This window comes from Podarcis vaucheri (genome assembly GCF_965113315.1).
Source record: "Podarcis vaucheri genome assembly, chromosome: 17".
NCBI classification, from domain to species: domain Eukaryota; kingdom Metazoa; phylum Chordata; class Lepidosauria; order Squamata; family Lacertidae; genus Podarcis; species Podarcis vaucheri.
In genome coordinates, this window is record NC_138755.1 from 9036319 (window position 1) to 9059575 (window position 23257).

Here is a 23257-nt window from a genome sequence, read left to right on the forward strand (position 1 = left end):
CCTTCTCGGTAGTGGCCCCCGCCCTGTGGAACGCCCTCCCACCAGATGTCAAAGAGAACAATAACTGCCTGACATTTAGAAGACATCTGAATGCAGCCCTGTTAAGGGGAGTTTTTAATGTTTGCTGTTTTATCGTGTTTTTAAAATTCTGTTGGGAGATGCCCAGAGTGGCTTCGGAAACCCAGCCAGATGGGTGGGATATAAATAAATAAATTATTATTATTATTATTATTATTATTATTATTATTATTATTATTATTGAGTTGATTTCCGCCTTCTTGTTGCCAATGTAGATCTTTCCTCCCATGCTTGTTCCTTATGATAATAATGATGATTTTATTATTTATATCCTGCTTATCTGGCTGGGTTCCCCCAGTCTCTCTTGGTTGGGGAGGCATTTTGTGGTTCACCTTAGCTGAGATTCCAGCATTACAGAGGATTGGACCAAATGAGCCTTGCAGTCCCTTCCAACTCTACAATTCTATGATTCTGTGTCTTGGGCCGGCCTTGGGGTTGCTCTTCTCATGGTGAATGGGGCTGGAATCATACCCCACGTCAGTGGCTTACGGAGCACCTCTCCGGGAGCCGGGAGGCTTCACGTGATTGCTTGTCACGTCTGGTAAGGGGCCACCATACGGCTTGGGGCAGCCACGTGGGACTGGAAATAGCCTTGCTGCGAGCGCTGCCCGGGCTCCCTTAGCAACCACGCGGGGGACGCAGCCACATGGACTTCATCCTTGGAGGCGAAGCAAAGTCCGGCTTGGAGCCGCGGCGCTGAGCGCGCCCTCCGTCCCACCCGAGATCGCGACGCGTTTTCCTGTCTTGGGTCAAAGCGAGAGAAGATCCACCCCAGCGCCGCCCAACTTCACCGGCTGCGCATCCCCGACCGAGTCCAGCGGGCCGGATCCGGAGCTCAGCCCGGCTCCAAGGAAGCGCGCGCGCAAGCGATCGCGGAGCCTGACGCGAGAGGAAACCCTTCGCCCATTGCGCGGGGGAAGGAGGGCGGCGGCGGCGGCGGCGGCGGCGGCTTCCTGGGAAGAGCGGCGCGCCTCGGCTCCGCCTGTTGATCCCTTTTCGGGGGAGGGGGAAGACGAGCGGGCGGGCGGGCGGCCTTCGCCTCGGCATCAATCAAACCCTCGGAAGCCAGAGGGAGACGCGCCCCGTGCCAAGCCGGAGAATGCCGGCGCTCGTCGGGCTGCGCTGAGCCCTGCCTGCGCCTTTAAGGGCCGGGGCCGGAGCGGGGAGTGTCCCGGGCAGGCGCTGGAGGCTGGACGGGCGGGAGGAGCGGGACTCCCCGGGACGGGAGCGGCGGCGGCGGAGGCGGCGGATCGGGCTCCGGGTGGGCCTTGGCGCACGGAGCGAGGGCGCACGGCGACGGCGCTGCCAGCATGGACTGGGGCACGGAGCTCTGGGTAAGGAAGCGCGCGGCCGCCGCCCCCACCCCTTGGGTTTTGCTGGGAGGCACCCCATATTCTCCCCCCTCCAATCCTTATCTCCCTCTCTCCCCTCCCTCCATGTCCGATCACTTCGTCTCTCCACTCAAGGGTTGGGCTTCTCCATGATTCCCCCGACTTGATTTAAAGCGCGTTTCTCCGCCCTCTTCTCCAGCTCCCACCCGAAACTCGAGAGTTTTCTCCCTCGTGTCAGAGTTCAGTCGTCTGTGCCCCCCCCCCACTTCAGTGCCTGCCTCCCCCTCTTTTCCTGATGGCTGCTAATACTATTCTGGCTGCTACTTGTCCTGGGCTCTCTCCTTTTCTCTGCCGCCTTGTTCCGTTCCGTTTTCTTCTCTTTCGGTGACCCTGTTGCTTTCCTCCCTCCCTTTGCCCCTTGGCTGAGAAAAGGGATGTTGTGTGTGTGTGTGTGTGTGTGTGTGTGTGTGAGAGAGAGAGAGAGAGAGAGAGAGAGAGAGAGAGAGAGAAACCAATATTTTCCCTGGGTCGTTAGGCACTGAGCTTGTAGGAAGACTGCATGTATTAACACAGACTAACTTTAATTTGGCCAGGTAGATAAGACCACCTGAAAGCAAGAGGAGGCGCTTTCACATTAATGATCTTCAATATTTAAAGCTGTAGCTGTACCCATAGCAGGCTCGCCACTGCTCCCCTAAATATATATTTTTTCCTGGTTCTGGCTTCTTACGCTTGATAATTAGATGGGCAAGAAACCCTTTGTCTACCACTTTATCATGAGTAAGTGAGCTGCATGCTTTCCTGTGATAGCCTATCATATTTTGGCTCTGCTGTTGCACTTTTGCATATTGGGGTGCAGCTCTCAGATTGGGAACGCCTGAGTTGTGATTTAAGAGCTGGATGTCCCAATATCCTCTGCGACATTGTCCTCATTCACACATAACAAGCAAGCATGTTAAGTTTAAGTTAAATTTAAGTTGTAGTTTGGCTTAGTGTGTTACCTGAACCTGGGCTTGTGGTTTAGCTCTTTCCCAGGGGTGAAACTAGGCTTTATTTCACCCAAGTCAAAGACCACCCATGCATATTTGCATACACACACACAGGCTATGGGAGCCTCAATGGCGCCCCTTTGGAGGCTTCACCTGGCCCAAAAACCCTGGCTAGTCCCCTCCGCCTTCGCTACACCTCTGTCTTTCCAGATAAGCTGCAACCCAGGCTTGTCCTAATGGTCACTGGGCCTCTGTATACCATTTGAAGGCATGCATCTTCCATTATGTGCTGCTTTACTGCTTGTGAGAAGATGCCCCTAACTCAGTGGCTCCCAAACCTTCCCCCTCATGGACCATTTAAAAATTGCTGATGGTCTTGGTGGACCACTTAATGATCTTTTCTGCCTGTTGTTCCAGTTGTAATATGCTGTGTGGTTTTTAATTGTATATTTATTTATTTATTCCTTCTTTTATTTGTTGCATTTTGTACTACAATACAGTATAAGAAATGGCTGTGCCATATCTGGTGTTCAACCAGTGTGGTGTAGTGGTTAAGAGAGCCAGTGTGGTGTAGTGTTTAAGAGCGGTAGACTCGTAATCTGGGGAACCGGATTCGCGTCTCCGCTCCTCCACATGCAGCTGCTGGGTGACCTTGGGCCAGTCAAACTTCTCTGAAATCTCTCAGCCCCACTCACCTCACAGAGTGTTTGTTGTGGGGGAGGAAGGGAAAGGAGAATGTTAGCCGCTTTGAGACTCCTTAGGGTAGTGATAAAGCGGGATATCAAATCCAAACTCTTCTTCTTCTTCAACCGTAAAAACACAGATACATCGCAAACCACGTGAATAAAGCTCATAGGTCACTAGCGGTCTGCCAACCACAGTTTGGGGACCTCTGCCCTCAACAGCCACTTGGAGTGCGTGGGTTATATGTATATGCAGAACACTCAAGTGTACACATCCATCAATACCTTTTAACTGTCCTGCTGTACTTAAAATCAGGGAGGCCAAGTAATGTAATTTGTGGGTAAAGTCTGAATTCTAATCCTGGCTCATTTTAATGAATGCAAAACCCAAAGAGTGTTAATTTTGCCAGACTATACCATTTTGTGGAATAATCTGGAATAAAGGTGGACTGACTTTAGTCTTACATGGTCTGTTTTAATCATTACATGGTCCACCAATACGGGTTAAATGTATGAAGCAAGACAGACTGTGTACTCTGGGTCTGTTAGCAGCTGAAAGCCTAATTAATATGTATTAAGTGACGCTGAGGAGGCTCTCTTGCTAAGAACATGAGAGGTGCAATACTTATTGTAGGGAGTGAGCAAACTCTCAGGATTTACTTTGTTTTTACCAGACTTCTGATATTCACCGCCTGGAGTCTGGTACAAAAGACAGATACATCGAAGAACTAAAGGATTCTGAGGACAGGAATTTATTTTGAGTACCAGAACTGTACTGAGTGTACAGTCCTTGCACACACTAACCCTCTCCTGGCTACCCTGAATTTCTTCATTTTGGCAATATGAGGGAATGAGGATTCATTTTGTTACTGCTGTTGTTTGTCGTGGTGCCAATTGTTTAATCTACTGCAAATCTCCCAGTAGATCAAGACCGTCCTTTTACTCACCCTTGATGTAGTGAACCAATGTCTACATAGTCCAGTATTCTTTGATAGGTAAAGGGACCCCTGACCATTAGGTCCAGTCGCGGACAACTCTGAGGTTACAGCGCTCATCTTGCTCTATGGGCCGAGGGAGACGGCGGTTGTCCGCAGGCAGCTTCCGGGTCATGTGGCCAGCATGACTAAGCTGCTTCTGGCAAACCAGAGCAGCGCACAGAAACACCATTTACTTTCCCGCCAGAGCAGTACCTATTTATCTACTTGCACTTCGTGCTTTCGAACTGCTAGGTTGGCAGGAGCAGGGACCAAGCAACGGGAGTTCACCCCGTCGTGGGGATTCGAACCGCTGACCTTCTGATCGGCAAGCCCTAGGAAAGTGGCCTTTGGTCAATTGGACTGTGGTCTTCATTTTGCCTTCTTTTGATCTAGAATATGCATTGGCTCATGAAAACTTACTTGGGAGCAAATTCAGCTTCTCACAATGAGGCCCTTAAGGCACCATCAACTTCTATGTACATGTGATTTAATCTCCACTTCATCTTCCCAGGTAAGCTATGGTGAAGGATAGCCAAAGGTGGGCAAAATGCATAGCTATTGCATAAAGAAAAACAGGGTAGAGACTTCAATCAGCAACTGAGAAAGGGGGAAAAAAAACACTGTTGCTTTAAACAGGCAGCAACAGAAATGTCCCTTAATCTGCTTTGGGGTAGAACAGGAATATAGTAATGATTTTAAATAGCAGAAGAAGAGACTTTCATGTAAGGCAAAATTGCTGGTGGTGCAAAGTGAGCTAGAGAAAAGAGCTTGGGAGAATTTTATTTGTAGCTTGCTCTGTTCTAGAGCCTCACAGAGGGTAAGACCTTTGTACCCAGTTCAAAACATAGTTTCCCAAGAAGAAAAAGTGTTGGGTATATGCATTTTATACTTAATAGGTTTGCAGAGTATATTTGTTGGAGGCCCTTCCCTGATTACGTTTTCATGGATTAAAGGTGATGATTGATCCTGAACACATCCAAGAGAGGTTGGGAGTATTAGTAATGTCGGGCCCCTTATTTTTGGTCTGTATTTTGACTTTTCTGTTTCTCTTGCCAGTTGCTCAAAAGGGGCTCTTGCTTTTGCTTCGCTCTCGCAGCCCTTATTTTATGTGCTGTGAAGCACGTTCTGGGTTTCTGTAGGGACCAGTGCTTTCTCTTGCACCTGGTTTAGGTTTTTGCTTGTGTGCATGTGGAAGATACAGGGGATCTGAAGGTGTCTTTCTCACCCCTTCAGCAAAGCTTCTGTGTCTAATCTAGTTAGTTCAGAGATTAACTTTAGCCTGGTTGCATGAGTAGAGGAGGCTATTTCTGGATTCTGCCCTTGCATGGGCAACAGTTGAGTGCCCTCGACAGGGGAAGGAATATTTAAATACCCTCAAAATTCAATCTAACCATTTCCACTGGTAAAATTGATCTGCATACTTCTACATCTGCATAGCATAACTTGGCCAATTTTCTGGGTCTCTGGGTTCTCTACCATGTGTAGGGTCAAAAGGGGCAATGTACAAGCTGGAATCATGCAGTCTATGGTTGCTAGGCCACAATTAATTCAGAATGTTACCATTGGTGAAACCTTCCACTGGCTGCCTGAGTTTGTTGTCTCTCAATCCGTAGATTTAGTTGGGGGCTGCTTATTTTTTTGCTTAGAGTCTGATTCTCATTTAATGAATTACCTGTGCAGGTAGCACTTGCATGTCAGAAACAGCATGCAAAGCTGTGTGTGTAGAACATGCTGTTGTACAAACTGCTGGGAAGCTACAGATTGGCCGTGTCTTTTCATATTAATGTACACCATCTGTATGCGCAGCAAAATATCGATGGTCTATGCTCATTTAACTGTAGCAGTTGGCAATCCGATCGCCCTGATTTTTCCCATGTGGTCATGCTCTCTGTATAATAACTCAAACTCTGGGGTGCTTTTCAAAAACTTGTGGCAAATCTATAGAACCGAGTCCCCCTCACCTTCCAGTGTTGCAGGATGTGTCTTGTTTTGTACTCTGCCAAAAAAGGGGGGGACACAAGCATTGGTTGATTCCTACGCTCTTTTATGTACATCTTGACTGGACATACTTTGTATCTGAAGGGATAATTCCCTTTTGTTTAATAGGGATGCTGATGTTTAATCATTGGGATGAGCTGTGTGATAGAACTACAGTGGTACCTCAGGCTAAGTACTTAATTCGTTCCGGATGTCTGTACTTAACCTGAAACTGTTCTCAACCTGAAGCACCACTTTAGCTAATGGGGCCTCCCGCTGCCGCCACTCCGCCAGAGCCCAATTTCTGTTCTCATCCTGAAGCAAAGTTCTTAACCTGAAGCACTATTTCTGGGTTAGCGGAGTCTGTAACCTGAAGCGTATGTAACCTGAAGTGTATGTAACCTGAGGTACCACTGTATTATTTATTGTTTATTTATTAAATTTATATACCACCCTTCATCCAAAGATCGCAGGGTGGTTTACAGTATGAAAACATAAAATACACAACAACAACAGCAAGCAAGCAAGCAATAACCATCCTAATACTGTACTGAAAACTGCATCTCCCTCAACACTAATCTGAAGGAGGTGGAGGGTTTTTTTGGAAGAAAGCATTAATAGATAGGATGGGGTGTTTAACCAGATTCTCCTCTGCAAGTTGTCCCATGTGGCTGTTTACTGTTTGTCCCACAGTCTTGTTTGACTCAAAGATCAGAAGAAGCTTGCTTGGAGGGGAGGGAAACCAGCAAAAGCAGGCGGAGGGTGGGGGGGGACTTTTAGGGGAGATCTGGCAGGCGTGCAAAGTTTTAAGCACCTTTCTGCACATTGAGCCTCCCCTCTGCCCTTTCATTAACATTAACTGGCAAGTACATGTTTACCAGCATAACATATAGTTTTGTCCTTAGTTGCAGGATGGATTGGAACTTGTCTTTGAAATGGTGTGTGTGTGTGTGTGTGTGTGTGTGTGTGTAGGAGCCTATACTGATTCCCGAGTTGCTTCTATTGCAGATATATTTAACCTGTTGTCCGTTGTTCAGGCTATTCCGCCTCATGTCTCTGGGTGTGGTCCGGGGTATTTTTTGTTAACCTTTAGCTAAGGACTTGCAAGGCTTTGCAACTTAAAAGGGACGGTGTTTAGATTGGTGAATTGGGCAGGATCAAACAGTTCCACTGTTTGCAAATCTAGCCAGGGCTGTTTATGCTGGGTGAGGTGGGTGTCTGTTTTCTTTAGCATGTTCTTCTACTATCTCTGCACCTCCCATTTCATCTCTCTTGAAGGAACCTCTTGTAGCTTCTCTGAAGTGGCACAGAATACCATATTTTTCGCTCTATAAGACGCACCAGACCACAAGACGCACCTAGTTTTTTGGAGGAGGAAAACAAGAAAAAAAAATATTCTGAATCTCAGAAGCCAGAACAGCAAGAGGGATCGCTGCGCAGTGAAAGCAGCAATCCCTCTTGCTGTTCTGGCTTCTGGGATAGCTGCGCAGCCTGCATTCGCTCCATAAGACGCACACACATTTCCCCTTACTTTTTAGGAGGGAAAAAGTGAGTCTTATTCAGCAAAAAATACGGTATGTGCCGCTGCTTATAAGTGGGTATTGCCTAAAGCAGGGGTAGGAACCTAAGGCCAATGGGCTGGATGCGGCCCAATCACCTTCTAAATCCGGCCCATGGGCGGCCCCGGAATCAGCGTGTTTTTACATGAGTAGCATGTGTCCTTTTATTTAAAATGCATCTCTGCGTTATTTGTGGGGCATAGGAATTCATTCATTTTCCACCCCCCACCCCCCAAATATAGTCCAGCCTACCACATGGTCTGAGGGACAGTGGACCGGCCCACGGCTGAAAAAGGTTGCTGACCCCTGGCCTAAAGGGTTCCCTCAAAATGACTTTTAAGAAATATTTATGCAACGCAAATTAATAATTCATAAAGATTGATATTGCTAAAATCTATCTAAACAATACCTAGCGTTCTCTTTATGATAGATGCTGAACCTGTACCTAGTTTTGGATTCTATTTAACTGGAAAACCCATTCATCATCATCCACATCATCATCATCATTTTATTATTTATAAGCCGCCCATCTGCCTTGGTTTCCCCAGCCACTCTGGGCGGCTCCCAGCAGAACACCAAAAACAGAACAAAACTTCAAACATTAAAAACTTCCCTAAACAGGGTTGCCTTCAGATGTCTTCTAAAAGTCAGATAGTTGTTTATTTCCTTGACATTTGATGGGAGGGTATTCCACAGGGCGGGCGCCACTACTGAGAAGGCCCTCTTCCTGGTCATTAACAAACATCAACTGTTAGTATTTGGAAGTTTCCGTGGGTATATGGAAAGGTGGTGGGGGTACAGTGAACTTTTTTTGGGGGGGGTGGTAAATGATGCTCAGTTCACATTTCAGAAAAAGGTGGATCATGTTGAAATGTGTGTCAGTTTTTTCACGTAAACATTTGAATTTGTGCCAAGTAATTTTTACCCACGCACTCTGCGGTTTATTTTTATTTTTATGTACTGCAAGCAAAATTGTGTTCATCGAGTTATTCTGAATTGCATAGCTTTTTAAATGAGTCACAAGGTACAGCGCTGGCACATAAGAAATCTAGAAATCATAGTGTGGTAATGTCACAAGACAGCATGCAAGCTTCTAGATTCTACAGAACCCTTTATCAACCTAGATGCTAAATACAGGGGTGGCAGAGAAGCAACTCATATGCAGAGTGTTCAAGTTGCTATACAGTGGTACCTCGGTTTATGAACTTAATCCGTTCCAGAAGTCCGTTCTTAAACCAAAGCGTTCTTAAACCGAGGCGTGCTTTCCCATAGAAAGTAATGGAAAATGGATTAATCCGTTCCAGACGATGAAAAACAACCCCTAAAACAGAAATTTAACATGAATTTTACTATCTTAACGAGATCCATAAAATGAAAGCAATCATCAATGTACTGTAATATAAAATAAATAAGACAGCATTGATGATTTAATTTTTTTTTTAAAAAGAAAATATGGTTTTCCCCCCTTACCTGCACTGATGATAGTCTTCCACGGCTTCGGGGGTGGGATGGGGGCTGTGGTGAGGCCTTCCATGGCCAGAGACGTTCCACCGGCAGTGGAGCACGTTTGGCTTCTGAGTCAAAGTTCACTAACCAGAACACCTACTTCCGGTTTTGCGGAGTTAGTTTCCCAAATAGTTCGTTAACAGGACTGTTCTTAGACTGAGGTACTACTGTCTTACACCCAGGGTATTGTGAGATTAGGATTAAGTTCCCTATCTGAGGGGGAATTTGGCCTCTTTTGGCCCGGTTCTCCTGTCTCAGTTTGAACTGGTGGGCCCAATCTGGCTTCAAGGCAGAATATAAGAAAAAGGGTGGCATAGTCTGAGTCATGCTCAGTCGTATATATACTTGAGAGAGTCTCATTTAACACACAACATGCCTAGGACTGGGCTGCACTCCACCAAGCGGCAGCCAGTGGGCAGGAATAATGTATGTGGAGGGGTTTCTATTCCTTTGTTAGCAAAAGGAAAAGGAAGGAGAGTTCAGAGTCGTACTGGAATGTGGGGTTGTCTAATCCGCTCCCAATTTCTTCACTGCTACTGCAATGCGCTCTATGTGGGGCTACCTTTGAAGGTGACCTGGAAACTACAACTAATCCAGAATGCGGCAGCTAGACTGATGACTGGGAGTGGCCGCCGAGACCACAGAACACCGGTCTTGAAAGACCTACACCGGCTCCCAGTACGTTTCCAAGCACAATTCAAAGTGTTGCTGCTGACCTTTAAAGCCCTAAACAGCCTTGGTCCAGTATAACTGAAGGAGCGTCTCCACCTCCATCGTTCAGCCCGGACACTGTGGTCCAGCTCTGAGGGCCTTCTGGCGGTTCCCTCGCTGCAAGAAGCCAAGTTACAGGGAACCAGGCAGAGGGCCTTCTTGGTAGTGGCACCCACCCTGTGGAATGCCCTCCCACCAGATGTCTAAGAGAAAAATAGCTACCAAACTTTTAGAAGACATCTGAAGGCAGCCCTGTTTAGGGAAGCTTTTAATGTTTAATAGGTTATTGTATTTTAGTGTTTTGTTGGAAGCCGCCCAGAGTGGCTGGGGAAACCCAGCCAGATGGGCGGGGTATAAATACAGTGGTGCCTCGCAAGATGAAATTAATTCGTTTTGCGAGTTTTTTCGTCTTGCGAATTTTTCGTCTTGCGAAGCACGGTCAAGTCTCAACTGCACCTCTTCAAGCGGTTTTAAGAAAAAGGAAACAAACTTGCAAGACGTTTTTGTCTTGCGAAGCAAGCCCATAGGGAAATTCGTCTTGCGAAGCAACTCAAAAAACGAAAAACTCTTTCGTCTTGCAAGTTTTTCGTCTTCCGAGGCATTCGTCTTGCGAGGTACCACTGTAATAAATTATTATTTTTACTACTACTAAGTTTTGTGCCATAAAGCAAGTGATTCACTTGGTCAGATTCTTCCTGGTAGCTCACACCCAAGAAGCTGGGAGTATTTGTCTCGATTACCAAAAAATGCAAACCATCTCTAGACATGAAAGCGTTTCCTCCCTGCATGATGGCATTTCTTGTAAATGCAGCTGACTTCCTGGCAGTAGTTGCTGTTCCTTTATTTTGTTTGTGTTGACACTTGGGTAAAGGGCTGTGTTTGTGTGTGTGTGTGTTTTAATTTCAGACTTTCTTCCTCATACCTGACCTAACACATGGTTAAAAGGTAGGGGAGAAATGGGGCTGTGCCAAATGGAACTGAAAGCAGTTTTGTCTCAAATAAGGGTGTCTATAGCAATGCCTCATGTAAGCAAGAAAAACTGGATCTTTTAATTCCAATTTCTAGAGTGCTGTCTAGTTGTAATTTTCACAAGTGACTCTGTGCTGAATATAATGCGCTATCTAAAGTTTTCCCTGCCTTTGACCACATTTCTTTCTTTCTTTCTTTTACTAGTCTAGTGTGTAAGTTATTTGTTTGATTGTGGTTTGTTTTTTGCTAGAGATAGTGAGGGGAGTTCCGTTTTTCTGATGGAAAATAATTGGTTCAGAGAGAGGAGTTTCAAATAGCTGTTCCTTAGCGAGTTCCTGTGGGAGACAGCTTCTGCTCTGTAGCCAAGGAAGGGAATTGAGAGAGAAGGAGCACCTATTAGTCATAATATTTATTATCCATATGTTAGGTTGTCTTGCTTTCTTTTGGGGTCTCTTCACGTGACAGTCTTAAAAACTGGGATAGAAAAGCTAGGAGCAAAATGGCTCCAGGGACCTGGGTTGTGGGTGCCAAAACAGAATGTCTAGTCGCCTTTGGGGGCGGGTCTGCAACACTTTTAATTATTTTGATAAGCATGAACTAATATGCAATTCACATAAGTGACACATTGTTAATATCACATTTTTAACAGAAAATGTTAATACATGTTTAATTTGGTGTTGACAATAAAAATATTGGTACAGTGGTGCCTCGCAAGACAAAAAGAATCCGTTCTGTGATTCTCTTCGTCTAGCGGTTTTTTCGCATTGCGAAGCAAGCCCATTGAAGGATTAGCGGATTAGCGCTATTAGCGGCTTTTAGCGGCTTATCTGCTGATCAGATCAGCTGATAAGCGGCTTAGCGGCTTAGAAAGGGGGGGGAGGGGGAAACCAGCAGGAACTCTCAGGACATTGTTGTCTTGCGAAGCAAGCCCATAGGAAATTTGTTTTGCGAAGCACCTCCAAAACGGAAAACTCTTTCGTCTAGCGAGTTTTCCGTCTTGCGAGGCATTCGTCTTGTGGGGCACCACTGTACTGTACTCAAAACACTCTACTCTTTATTGTTAAACTCCTTAACATATTGCCTATCCTGAAATATACTTTGAGGCTTCAAGGCACATACATTTCAGCAATCCTTGAGTGTTAGCCAATGGCAACCAGACTTTTTGAGGTGCTTGCAAATGGAGAATCTTTAGGTGCAAAATGCGCTTGGCGTCCTGCTAATGTCGAATCCTGCAGCTGTACAGCTTAAAATGTTAACATGTTATCTGCTTTATTGCATTTGTATCCCATGTTTCCTTTAATGCAGGCATGTCCGTTTTGGGGTCCTAATCCGGTTTAAAGCCTTCACACATGTTCACTTCATCAAATCTGGCCCCCTTTGAAAATAGTTTGGACACCCCTGCTCAAGGAGGCAGCATATGTCATCATCATCATCATCATCTGTGATAGGACTCAAGGCGGCTTACAAGAATTGCTAAAAACAAATCATTGAAAAGAACATAAAATTATGTACATTATTATATATCTTTCTCCCTTCCCTTAGCCTTCCCTTTTCATCCTCGTTAAGTTCAGTTACACAGAGAGATGGCAGTTGGCCCTGAGAGATGGTGACTGGCCCAAGGGAATCAAGTGAGATTCGCAGCTGAGGGGTGATCCCACTCTGGATCTCCCCAGTCTTAATCCGGCATTCTGTAGTCACTGCACCACACCTCTCAACTGTGCAGCTTTGTAGATTTCGTACGTCAAATGTGCTTGTGCAGACGCAGACTTGCCACTGGTACATAATTCACAGAGCGGTAATGGTCCATCACGTCCTCTTGAGTGGATTACAGGTGGCAACCCTGAGTTTGCCCCCTGTAATGTGTGAAATGGCATCCCGTGTCTTTTGCACACTATTCTGATGAGCATTCCAGTCTCTGCAGCAGAGGTGGCTAACCTTCCCCGCCCCCCATGAGGACCGCATTTGCCCTTGGCCAACTCAATGTGAACAATATGGCAGTGGGACCACCATACTACATTCTTCCACAAGTTCATGTATGGTGATGCACACTGGTACACAGCCGTCCCTCCTCCACTGATCCATGCAGATCAGCTGAGGGGGAGATGTAATCACCACTTTCCTGCTCATTAAATGTTTGATCTGGTTACAGAGGAGGAATTTATGTCCTGTGAGGGCATAGGTCTCTGTGCACCCCATTGCTGTGTCTACTCTACCTGGGGCAGTTGTTGGGGCTTTTTTATTCTGCCACTGCTGCCAAAATGGCAGGGAGGGAGTTGTGGGGTAGGAATCAGGCCCCGAATCTGGAGGGCAGCCTCTCCTGTTCTAAAGAATACAGAGTACACTTTTGTTCTGTTCCACCAGGTTCCGTCTCCATGCCGCAAATGTTGGCTCAAAGTTTGTGCAGTCTCTGAATCTTGCCACTCTGAATGCAACTGTAAGAGACGAGGGCACAAATCAATGATTGCTTGTGTCTGCATGCCTTGGTGTGTTGAGAGCCTTTTCAGCTGACATTACTGCTCCTTCCATCTCCACACACACACACACACACACACGTGTTTTTCACAGTCAAAGCTGGCATAGTCTGTTGGGGTGAAGCCTTAGTTGCCACAGAGACTGTCTTGCACTTTGTGAATCCAGGAGGGGCGAGGGAGGAGGAGAGAGAAAGGAGGAGACGCTGCTGTGTGTTTTGACTGTGAAGTGGAGGAAATGAGATTCTCTTGGCATGGGGGGTGAAGGATGCCAAAGATCCGAGTAATTTAGAATAGAGTGGGAGGGGTAGGTCCATGGAAAGGAAGCCAGTTGCTTACTTGGCAGAGGTGAGATTCCACTGTTTCCTGAATCCTTGTACAGTCATACCTCATGTTACTTTTGCTTCAGGTTGAGCGTTTCCAGGTTGACCGCAGTGACCAGAAAGGGTTACTTCTGGGTTTCGCCGCATGCGCAGGCGCGCAAAATAACATCATGTGCAGACGCGGCGAATCACAACACACGCAGATGTGCAGATGCGGGTTGCGTTCTGCTCATGTTGCAAACGGGCCTCCGGAACGGATCCCGTTCGCAACCAGAGGTACCACTGTACTTGCAGGAACCTGGCCTTCCACTTCAGAGTTTGTCTTGGGGACCAACTCAAGGCATTTTGGTGTCTGAGGCAGGAAATCAAAATGGCAACCGCCAGCTCTAATTCATATGGGGAATAATCTACTGGGCAGTGCTCCCAAGCAAGTCTCATTGGCACCAATGGGAGATGGGCAGAGAATGAAATCACCACAAGGCTTCCTCCGTGCTCACCTTAACCAGGGGATTGGAAAAATGACTTGTGAATATGTTTGCCATTATACTTACAAGATTCTTTGTGAACCTCCTGCTGCAAAGGTGGAGAATAGGCTCTATCCCGTCGCTGTCAAATGCCGGTGAGTGTGCCTTGATTGGCTAGCTTTTTAAATGGGGAGGCAAAGCACACTGATCCCATCTGTTAAATATTCAGTAGGAAAGCAAGAAATATCTTGGCTGCTGCACAAATAAGCTAAGGATAGGACACTTGCTATCGGTCATTGGCCTGGTCCTCTTGTGACAATGAGATGCTGTAGCAGCTGCGGAGTCAAGGTATGTATTTGGCAACCCTGCTGCTCAATGGTTTGTGCTCAATAATGATTTGATGTTAAGGAAAAGCTGGGTGTAGTTATTGATGGTGGCTGGTCATTAGGTCCCAGTGAGAACTGTAAAATGACACCTTGTCTTCTGGAGTTGTTGGCTCAGTGTGGTTCTATCTTTGTTCAGGAATTCTTGCCTGCATAATCAGGCAAGTCCTCATCAGGGTGCTACTGCCTTCTTTCATATGCTGGAAACTAGACTGGAAACAAATCTGATTTGCCTGGTTACCTGGGTTCAGTTCATATGTAGTATCAAGCCATGACTACTTCTTCCTAGGCTGTGTTCAGAAAGTGGTGTTGGGGGATGGGTGTTCTCAACCTCTTGGCTCTCACTTGTGGGGTGCCTCGGGGTTCCGTCCTCTCCCCCATGCTTTTTTCTATATCAAGCCGCTGGGAGAGATCACCAGTATGGGCTGGGTATTCACCAGTATGCGGATGATACCCAGCTCTACTTCTCTTTTAAATCAGAACCAGTGAAGGCGGTGAATGTCCTGTTTGAGTGTCTGCAGGCTGTTGGAAGATGGATGGCATTTAATGGATTGAGGTTGAATCCCAACAATATAGAAGTGCTGTTTTGGGGAGACGGGGACGGGTGGGTGTGAGGGACTCTCTGGTCCTGGATGGAGTAACTGTGCCCCTGAAGGACCAAGTGTGCAGCCTGGGAGTCATTTTGGACTCACAGCTGTTCATGGAGGCAGAAGGTCAATTCTGTGTCCAGGGCAGTTGTCTGCCAGCTTCATCTGGTACGCCAGCTGAGACCCTTCTTGCCAGAGTGCCCTGGTTATTTCCTGCTTGGACTACTGCAATGCAGTCTACATGGGGCTACCTTTGAAGGTAACTCAGAAACTACAACTAATCCAGAATGCAGAAGCTAGAGTGTTGCCTGGGAGCGGCCACCAGGACCATATTACAATGGTCCTAAAGGATCTACACTGGCTCCCGGTAGGTTTCCGAGCACAATTCAAAGTGTTGGTGCTGACCTAAATGCCCTTGGCCCTATGTACCTGAAGGAGCGTCTCACCTCATCTTTCAGTCCAACCAAGGTCCAACTCCAAGGGTCTCCTGCCGGTTCCCTCACAGTGAGAAGTGAAGTCACCAGACAGGGGACCTTCTCCGTAGTGGCACCCACCCTGTGGAATGCCCTCCTGTCAGATGTCAAGGAAATAAATAACTATACAACTTTTAGAAGGCATCTGAAGTCAGCCCTGTATCAGAAAGTTTTTAATGTTCAGTGTTTTATTATGTTTTTATATGTTGGAAGCTGCCCCAGTGTGGCTGTGGCAACCCAGCCAGATGGGTGGGGTATTATTATTAATATTATTATTATGATGCGCTTGTATTTGAGTGTGTGTGTAAACAAGTGGGGAGTGGAAAACAAGGAACTGCAACTGGCCAATAATCACCATATTTCTTCCACGTTTATATGAGTCAAGGGTGGGGAACTTTTCTTTCTCTCAAGGGGTGCATTCCTGGACGGTGGGATAATTTGGCACCAGTGGGCAGGAGCAAAGCCAGTGATAGGTGGTGCCAGAGCCAAAATTGGTTGGGCCCACCAGCTCATCTCTCTTTCTTCCATCCCCTTTTCTGCCTCTATGCACACCCTCACAAGTCTGTCTTATTCCTCTGCCCAGCAGGCTGCCAGAAGGAGGACAGATTGCTCTTACCAGAGGTCTGAACTGATCTCTTACAGAGGGCTTCCTCCCTCCCCTCGCCACCGCCCCATTCCTTCCCGTGTTCCCTCTGTTTTTGTCTTTCCTTCTGCCTTTCCTGAAAATAGACTGAGGGCCACACAGAGCCCTTGAGCTGTAATTTTCCTGTCTCTGGTATTACTGCTGAAAGATCCAGTTAATTCTCCCCACCCCAGTCTAGCAGAGAAATTGACTTTTTCATTGATGGAGACCTAGTGTTGCAGCAGGAACCCATGAAGTAATAGGCTGGTGAAATAATAGGAAAACTGATCTAGCAAGTTGCCCACCTGTAGACCTGTCATTTAAATGCATCTGTTGCTGCTAATTATAGTTTGGAGAGTGTGTGTGATGGAAGAGAGAGAGGCCTCGTGCAATGGTCCCCAAATTTCAACGGGAACACAGTGTTTGAAGAGCTCAGGTGCTATTTATAACTCGGTTGGGACCTTAGCACTCTTTCAGAAAGCACCTTCCTTCTTTCTCCCCTGCTATTCATCTAGCACTGTGAAGCCCCTTGCTTCAGCCCAAAGCTCACCTGAGCTGAAAAGGTGGTCTTGTAACTGAGACCTCCAAGTGACCTGGGTATGTAATAGGAGATTGCCTTGTCTTGCTTCTACCACTACAGTTCTTTTGGTGAACTTCCCCAGATCTGCTGGGGTTCAGTGGCAGCTTAGCCAAAGGGAGGGCAAGGTGACAAGATTGTGGGATCCTCTCTAGTCTAAATTATAAGCATGCTATTTCTGTAGACATCAGCGTTCTTTCCAACAGCCTCATTTGTATGAGGATCTTTGCCTTGTGGCTGCGGTGTGTGTGCTTTGCTTAACATTTTGTATGAAGCTTTAATTTAAAAGTCCCTTGGTGGGTCCACCTGACTGTAGTCCCTATGGCTTCCGCCTTGGTTGCCAGTTGAGGTAGTGGACACTCAACTTCCTGCGTGGGGGAACATAAACAATGATCTTTGTCTCAGAAATACAAATACAACCATGGTTTCCCAAGTGTACACTGAGACTGTTGTGGGATTCTTGGAGTAAGGTCTTGCGTTTCTGAGAGCCATAGTCCTGGTTAGTGTAGCTGAGGTGGAACAGAACAAGGATTGGTATGGAGAAGCTGGCTTCAGGAAGCTTTCTCAAACTGCTGCTCAGGTGTGCAGCCACCTCTCAGATCTGAGTACAGTGGTACCTCAGGTTACAGACGCTTCAGCTTACAGACGCTTCAGGTTACAGATTCCGCTAACGCAGAAATAGTACCTTGGGTTAAGAACTTTGCTTCAGCATGGGAACAGAAATTGGCGAGGCAGCAGTGGGAGGCCCATTAGCTAAAGTGGTGCTTCAGGTTAAGAACAGTTTCCGGTTAAGAAAGGACCTCCAGAACGAATTAAGTTCTTAACCTGAGGTACCACTGTATACTTTTACTATGAGAATTTTTTATAAAGCAGCATATAAGCATAACAAATCCAGGAATAGAACCCTGTCCAAGAGTAAAGGGGTGGGTGTTTGGTGGGGATGGGGAAATTGTGGCCTTCTAGATGTTGCCAGACTCCAACTCTGTCAGTACTACTTGTGGTCCAACCAGAGCTGGAGGGTGACTGCTTTCTCATCCCTGGTGTAGGAGATGGCTCTGTGTCCGAAAGTCATACTCCTGATACCAACTACTATGATGTCCTGAGCAAAATCCACTTCCAAAATTGTGTAAGGACTACCTTTCACCTAGCCAGGCCCTGCCCCACTGCCTGTCCTCTCACAGCTGAGCAATATCTCTCTCTCTCTCTCTCTCTCTCTATATATATATATATATTATAATGATATTTATTAAAGTTTTAACAATAAATCCTCAAACACATAAAATACAATACAAACAATAAAAGAAAAAGAAGAAGACAAAAAGATTAACTCAAAATAAGAAAAGATAGAACAAAATCAAATGTCCAAGAATCATATTTCTATAACCTTTCGGACTTCCTCACATCTCCCTTTCATGCATTCCCAATTATAAGATTTTAGTCAGCAATTTATCCCCGTATTTCAACTCTTATTTTATAGTTTTCACATATTATATCTCAAAGCTGAGCAAGATAGCTCAGGTGCGCTTTAGGTCAGTCTGAGCCAGGGTGGATTTGATTTAAATCAAATCAATTTAAATCACTAGTCAGCAAAACTTGATTGGAATCATTTTTATTTATTTTTTTACAGAAAGTCATTCCTGCTGGTATATTCTTAATATTTACGAGCAGATGAAGGTTTCATTTTTTGGAATAATAAATTTTCAGAGCAGTTTTTACAGTTAAAACAAAAATTACTGATTTGGTTATACTATTAGAAATACATAGACATATAATTATGAAATTATTGTGAGGTTTAATAAGTTAACTGTTTATATTTGGACAACTTTTCTGCTGTACTTTATTGGAAGGAGAAAAATAATCATTTCCTTAACAATTTAAACAATTTATTTAACTAAAACAATAACATTATGGCATATGTATCCATGTTTGTTAACTGATGTGATTAAACATTTTTTTAAAAAAAAACCACACACACCTCAGCACACATGAAAAACTTAAAACAAATCCTTATTTCCTGATGGCCTTTGGACTATAATGTAACTTAATAAATAGAAAAGTATCTTTAGGAAGATATTTTCCTCCAAAAGCATTTTATTTTAAAAATCCAATTAAAATAAAAAAAAATGATTTTTAAAAAATGATTAAAAAAGATACGATTTCTTTGATTTATTTATTTTTTAAATCGTTGATTTTTATCCACCCTGATCTGAGAAAGTCTTCCTGAATCAGCTGCTGGATTGCTCATGATAGTGCCAGCCCTTGGGGCAGGAGAAAGACAGGATGTTCGTCATGGCCATTTGGTAAGTGGATCCCATGATTATGGGCTCATCTCTTCCCAACCCCCTCAGTCAATAAGTATGCTGTATAATATACAGTGTATATCCATGCACTGTTGGAGCAAGAGTAGCCAATGAGAGCTACTTCTGGTGCTAAATGCTCCTGATCAGGATCTGTCGCTTCTGTTTCCACTATCATTATCAGCTACTTCTACTGTCATTCCCAGAAAGTACCCTAGGAGGAGATGACTTAAGTGATTTTTTGAGAAGAGCCTTTGATCTTGAAATTTTTGAAAGAAGCTATTAAGTGCCCCAGAAAAAGCTGATGAGGACTTGCTCCCTGGTGCTTCCTTTCATCTCCTTGATGGCTTCTCCAGCCATTTTTATCAACAGTGGTGTGAAATGCCCATTTCCTGAGGTTCTGCGTCTAGGCTCTAGATGTTTTGTTTTCTAAGTGAGATTCTAATTAGGAGCATAAGAGGCTGCCTTATTCTGAATCAGACCCTTGGCCTATCAAACTTGGCCCAGTATTGTCTACACACTGATTGACTAGAGGTGTGTAGGGTTTCAGATGAAGAGTCTCTCCCAGCCGTACTGGGACCTTCAGAAGCAGAGGCCACTGAGCTATAGCCCATTCCCCAAGAGGGGGCGAAAACCCACAATTCTTCACCTTACTGTTTATGTAGTGTCATGGGTACTACATAAGAATGATAAAGAAACAGGGTCCTGCCTTGAGGAGTTTGCAGTCCAAAATTCAAAACAGGGGAAAGCTACAGAAGGCGAGAAGGAAGAGGAGTTCATTAAAAGCTCAAGCTAACAAGTTTGGTTTAGGTAGGGTTGCCGTACTCTCCAAACTTTTTACTGATTTCGCGAAAATCTGCCCGAATGCCAAAATGCTGCCCAATTCCAGGACATGTCCAAGAAAATCTTGGACATATGGCAGCCCTAGTTAGGGCCAAAGAAGGTGCTGGAAATTCTTGGGACTGGATCTCCCATGGCAATAATTCTTTTAAGTTTCAAAGAACTAGTTTGGGGAGGAGGGTTAGCAACATGAGTTTTCCTGATCTAAATCAACCTTCAGCTGCTTTGAACTGTAAAGCAAAGCTGGATCTCCCATCACAGTTAGAAGGGGCTGCAGACTTGGGTTGGGGGAAGGAAGTTGTGCAAAAAGATTCATGGGAGCAGTGGGTTTTTGGGCAGGATTTGTAGGAGGAGATGGAGTCAGCCTCGCAAAGGGCATATGGGAGGGAAAGCTTCTTTGAGTTCCATCAGGGAAAATAATAATAATAATAATAATAATAATAATTAATAATTAATTGGCGGTTGGAGGATGGATGGTGGCTAACAGATTGAGGTTGAATCCTGACAAGACAGAAGTACCGTTTTGGGGGGACAGGAGGCGGGCAGGTGTGGAGGATTCCCTGGTCCTGAATGGGGTAACTGTGCCCCTGAAGGACCAGGTGTGCAGCCTGGGAGTCATTTTGGACTCGCAGCTGTCCATGGAGGCACCGGTCAAATATGTGTCCAGGGCAGCTGTTTACCAGCTCCATCTGGTACATAGGCTGAGACCCTATCTGTCTGCGGACTGTTTCACCAGAGTGGTGCATGCTCTGGTTATCTCCCGCTTGGACTACTGCAATGCGCTCTACGTGGGGCTACCTTTGAAGGTGACCCGGAAACTACAGCTAATCCAGAACGTGGCAGCTAGACTGGTGACTGGGAGCAGCTGCCGAGACCATATAACACCGGTCTTGAAAGACCTACATTGACTCCCAGTACGTTTCCGAGCACAATTCAAAGTGTTGGTGCTGACCTTGAAAGCCCTAAATGGCCTCAAAGGCCCAGTATCCCTGAAGGAGCATCTCCATCCCCATCGTTCTGCCCGGACACTGAGGTCCAGCTCCGAGGGCCTTCTAGCGGTTCCCTCACTGCAAGAAGCCAAGTTACAGGGAACCAGGCAGAGGGCCTTCTCGGTAGTGGCGCCCTCCCTGTGGAACTCCCTCCCACCAGATGTCAAAGAGAACAACAACTACCAGACTTTTAGAAGACATCTGAAGGCAGCCCTGTTTAGGGAAGCTTTTAGTGTTTGATGTATTACAGTATTTTATTATTTTTTTGGAGGCCGCCCAGAGTGGCTGGGGAAGCCCAGCCAGATGGGCGGGTTATAAATAATAATTATTTATTTGTTGTTGTTATTTTTATTTTATTATTTTATTATTTTATTATTTTGTTATTTTATTATTTTATTATTTTATTATTTTATTATTTTATTATTTTATTATTTTATTATTTTATTATTTTATTATTTTATTATTTTATTATTTTATTATTTTATTATTATAATGGTTTGAAGCAGAAAAGAAAGCAAATGCTGGCTCACAAAGAAATGTTGCTTTCTTTCCCCTTTTCCTTGGTTTTGAGAAGTATATAATCCGTATCCACTCCTAAACATTGGTCTGCATGATTCTCCCAGTTCCATTGCTGATATACCAGTATGTAATCTGAGGGTTTTGCTGTAATCTGGTCATTGTCTGTAGCTCTTGTTGATAGGATTTAGTGCCATTGTTCTTGGCATTTGCTGTTTCTATTGAGCAACTTTATTGATGATATAGTAGAGCTTTTATCTTGGCGATAAAAGCCTTGGCACGACTTCAGTGCAAAGAATCAAGACTTTTCTGAAGCCTTTGGTCTTGATTGGCTAAATAAAAGCAGCACCCTGGGAAGTCCCTGTGGAATGGCTGCAAATGACCAAAACCTGCTTTATTGGGTGTCCTGTTTTGTGAGTAAGCCTGAAAGCAAATCTTTGTGAAAAGAGAGAGATGCGATGCTGTGTTTTCCTGATCTTGAAGCCAATATATCTACTTCAGGACCGAACAATTCATTCAGCAAAAGAAGTTCACACTGAAACTATATTGTGAGCTAGAGGTCAGAAGGTAACCTGTGCATTCTGATAAGATGTTAGTGGCACAGCCATATTTGAAATTCTGTACAGTTTTGGTCACTTCCAATTCAATTCAATTTGGGTGACCCAAATGATCAAGAAGTTGAGAACTTTCCTCCACAAGTAAGAGATAAATCATTTGGAACTTCTTAGCTCCAAATGGTGTGTGGGTCTGTGTGTGTAAAGGTAAAGGGACCCCTGACCATTAGGTCCAGTCGTGACTGACTCTGGGGTTCATCTCGCTTTATTGGCTGAGGGAGCTGGTGTGCAGCTTCTGGGTCACTTCTGGCAAACCAGAGCAGCTCATGGAAATGCCATTTACCTTCCCGCCAGAGCAGTACCTATTTATCTACTTGCACTTTGACGTGCTTTCGAACTGCTAGGTTGGCAGGAGCAGGGACCAAGCAATGGGAGCTCACCCCATTGTGGGGATTCGAACCGCCGACCTTCTGATCGGCAAGTCCTAGGCTCTGTGGTTTAACCCACAGCGCCACCCGCGTCTGTGTGTGTGTGTGTAGCATTGTACAAAGCATTATACCTCTTACAAAGGAAAGAGTTGCATCCGAAGCTCTGCCCACTCTTCCCTCTTGCCCTGCCCACCGCTAGAATTAGAATGTGGACCCTGGTAGGTTGTCCACAACAGAACATGGCCCACAGCCTGGTAAACGTTCTCCACTCCTGATTTAGTACATTTATATGACACCTCTCTTCATGAAACTCGAGCCAGTTTGCATGGGGGTTTCCAGACCCTCTCGTATGAGCACTGACCAGACCTAGGCCTTCTTGGCTTCAACAGGGTTTGTGTACCATCCATGTGTCTCAAGACCACCACCACCACAACAACAAAATACATCATGTGGAGAATATCAGCATAACACTTTTTCTCTCTGTCAAACTTCTAGCCTTGAAGGCCACCCAGTAAAACCAACAGGTAGTAGTAGATTCAAGACACACAAAGTACAGTATTACTTTGCACAATTCCTCCAGATGGGATGATGTCTGCAGGCTTAAATGATACCAAAATGGAATTTGACAGTTTCAAGAAGGATAAGCCCATTCATTTCAATGGGGCATGTTCGGGAGAACTTTTCCAGTGGATTGCATTGGACAGAAATCTTGTTATTCACGTAGGCTTTTAAATATTGCTGTCTAGCCTTTTATCTGCTGGCCTCATGTTTTATTTATGGTTTTATATATGTGGATTTGTTTTGTGACTTTTTAAAACTGCCCTGGAATCAATTTTGATGAAGTTCATTATCAACAATGTTTTAGATTAATGTATTTTGCTCTGTAACTGACATCTGGACTTTACGCCTTATTGCAGTCATTTAACAAAAATTTAAATGGTTTGTTGAATGGTTTG

General features: G+C 45.2%; 1 protein-coding gene across 2 annotated transcripts in view; it reads left to right on the top strand.

Annotated features, from left to right (window-relative positions):
• Positions 1-1088: 1088 nt before the first annotated feature.
• The window catches only part of TRIP10 (thyroid hormone receptor interactor 10), an 89325-nt gene continuing 67156 nt past the window's right edge, over positions 1089-23257 (top strand). Inside the window, exon 1 of one of the 2 annotated variants that reach the window (XM_082205437.1) lies at positions 1089-1412. In XM_082205437.1, the coding sequence (XP_082061563.1) occupies positions 1389-1412 (24 nt within the window). In that variant the 5' untranslated portion in view covers positions 1089-1388. The remainder of the gene's footprint in view (positions 1413-23257) is intronic. The other variant, XM_082205438.1, reaches the window with a different exon arrangement.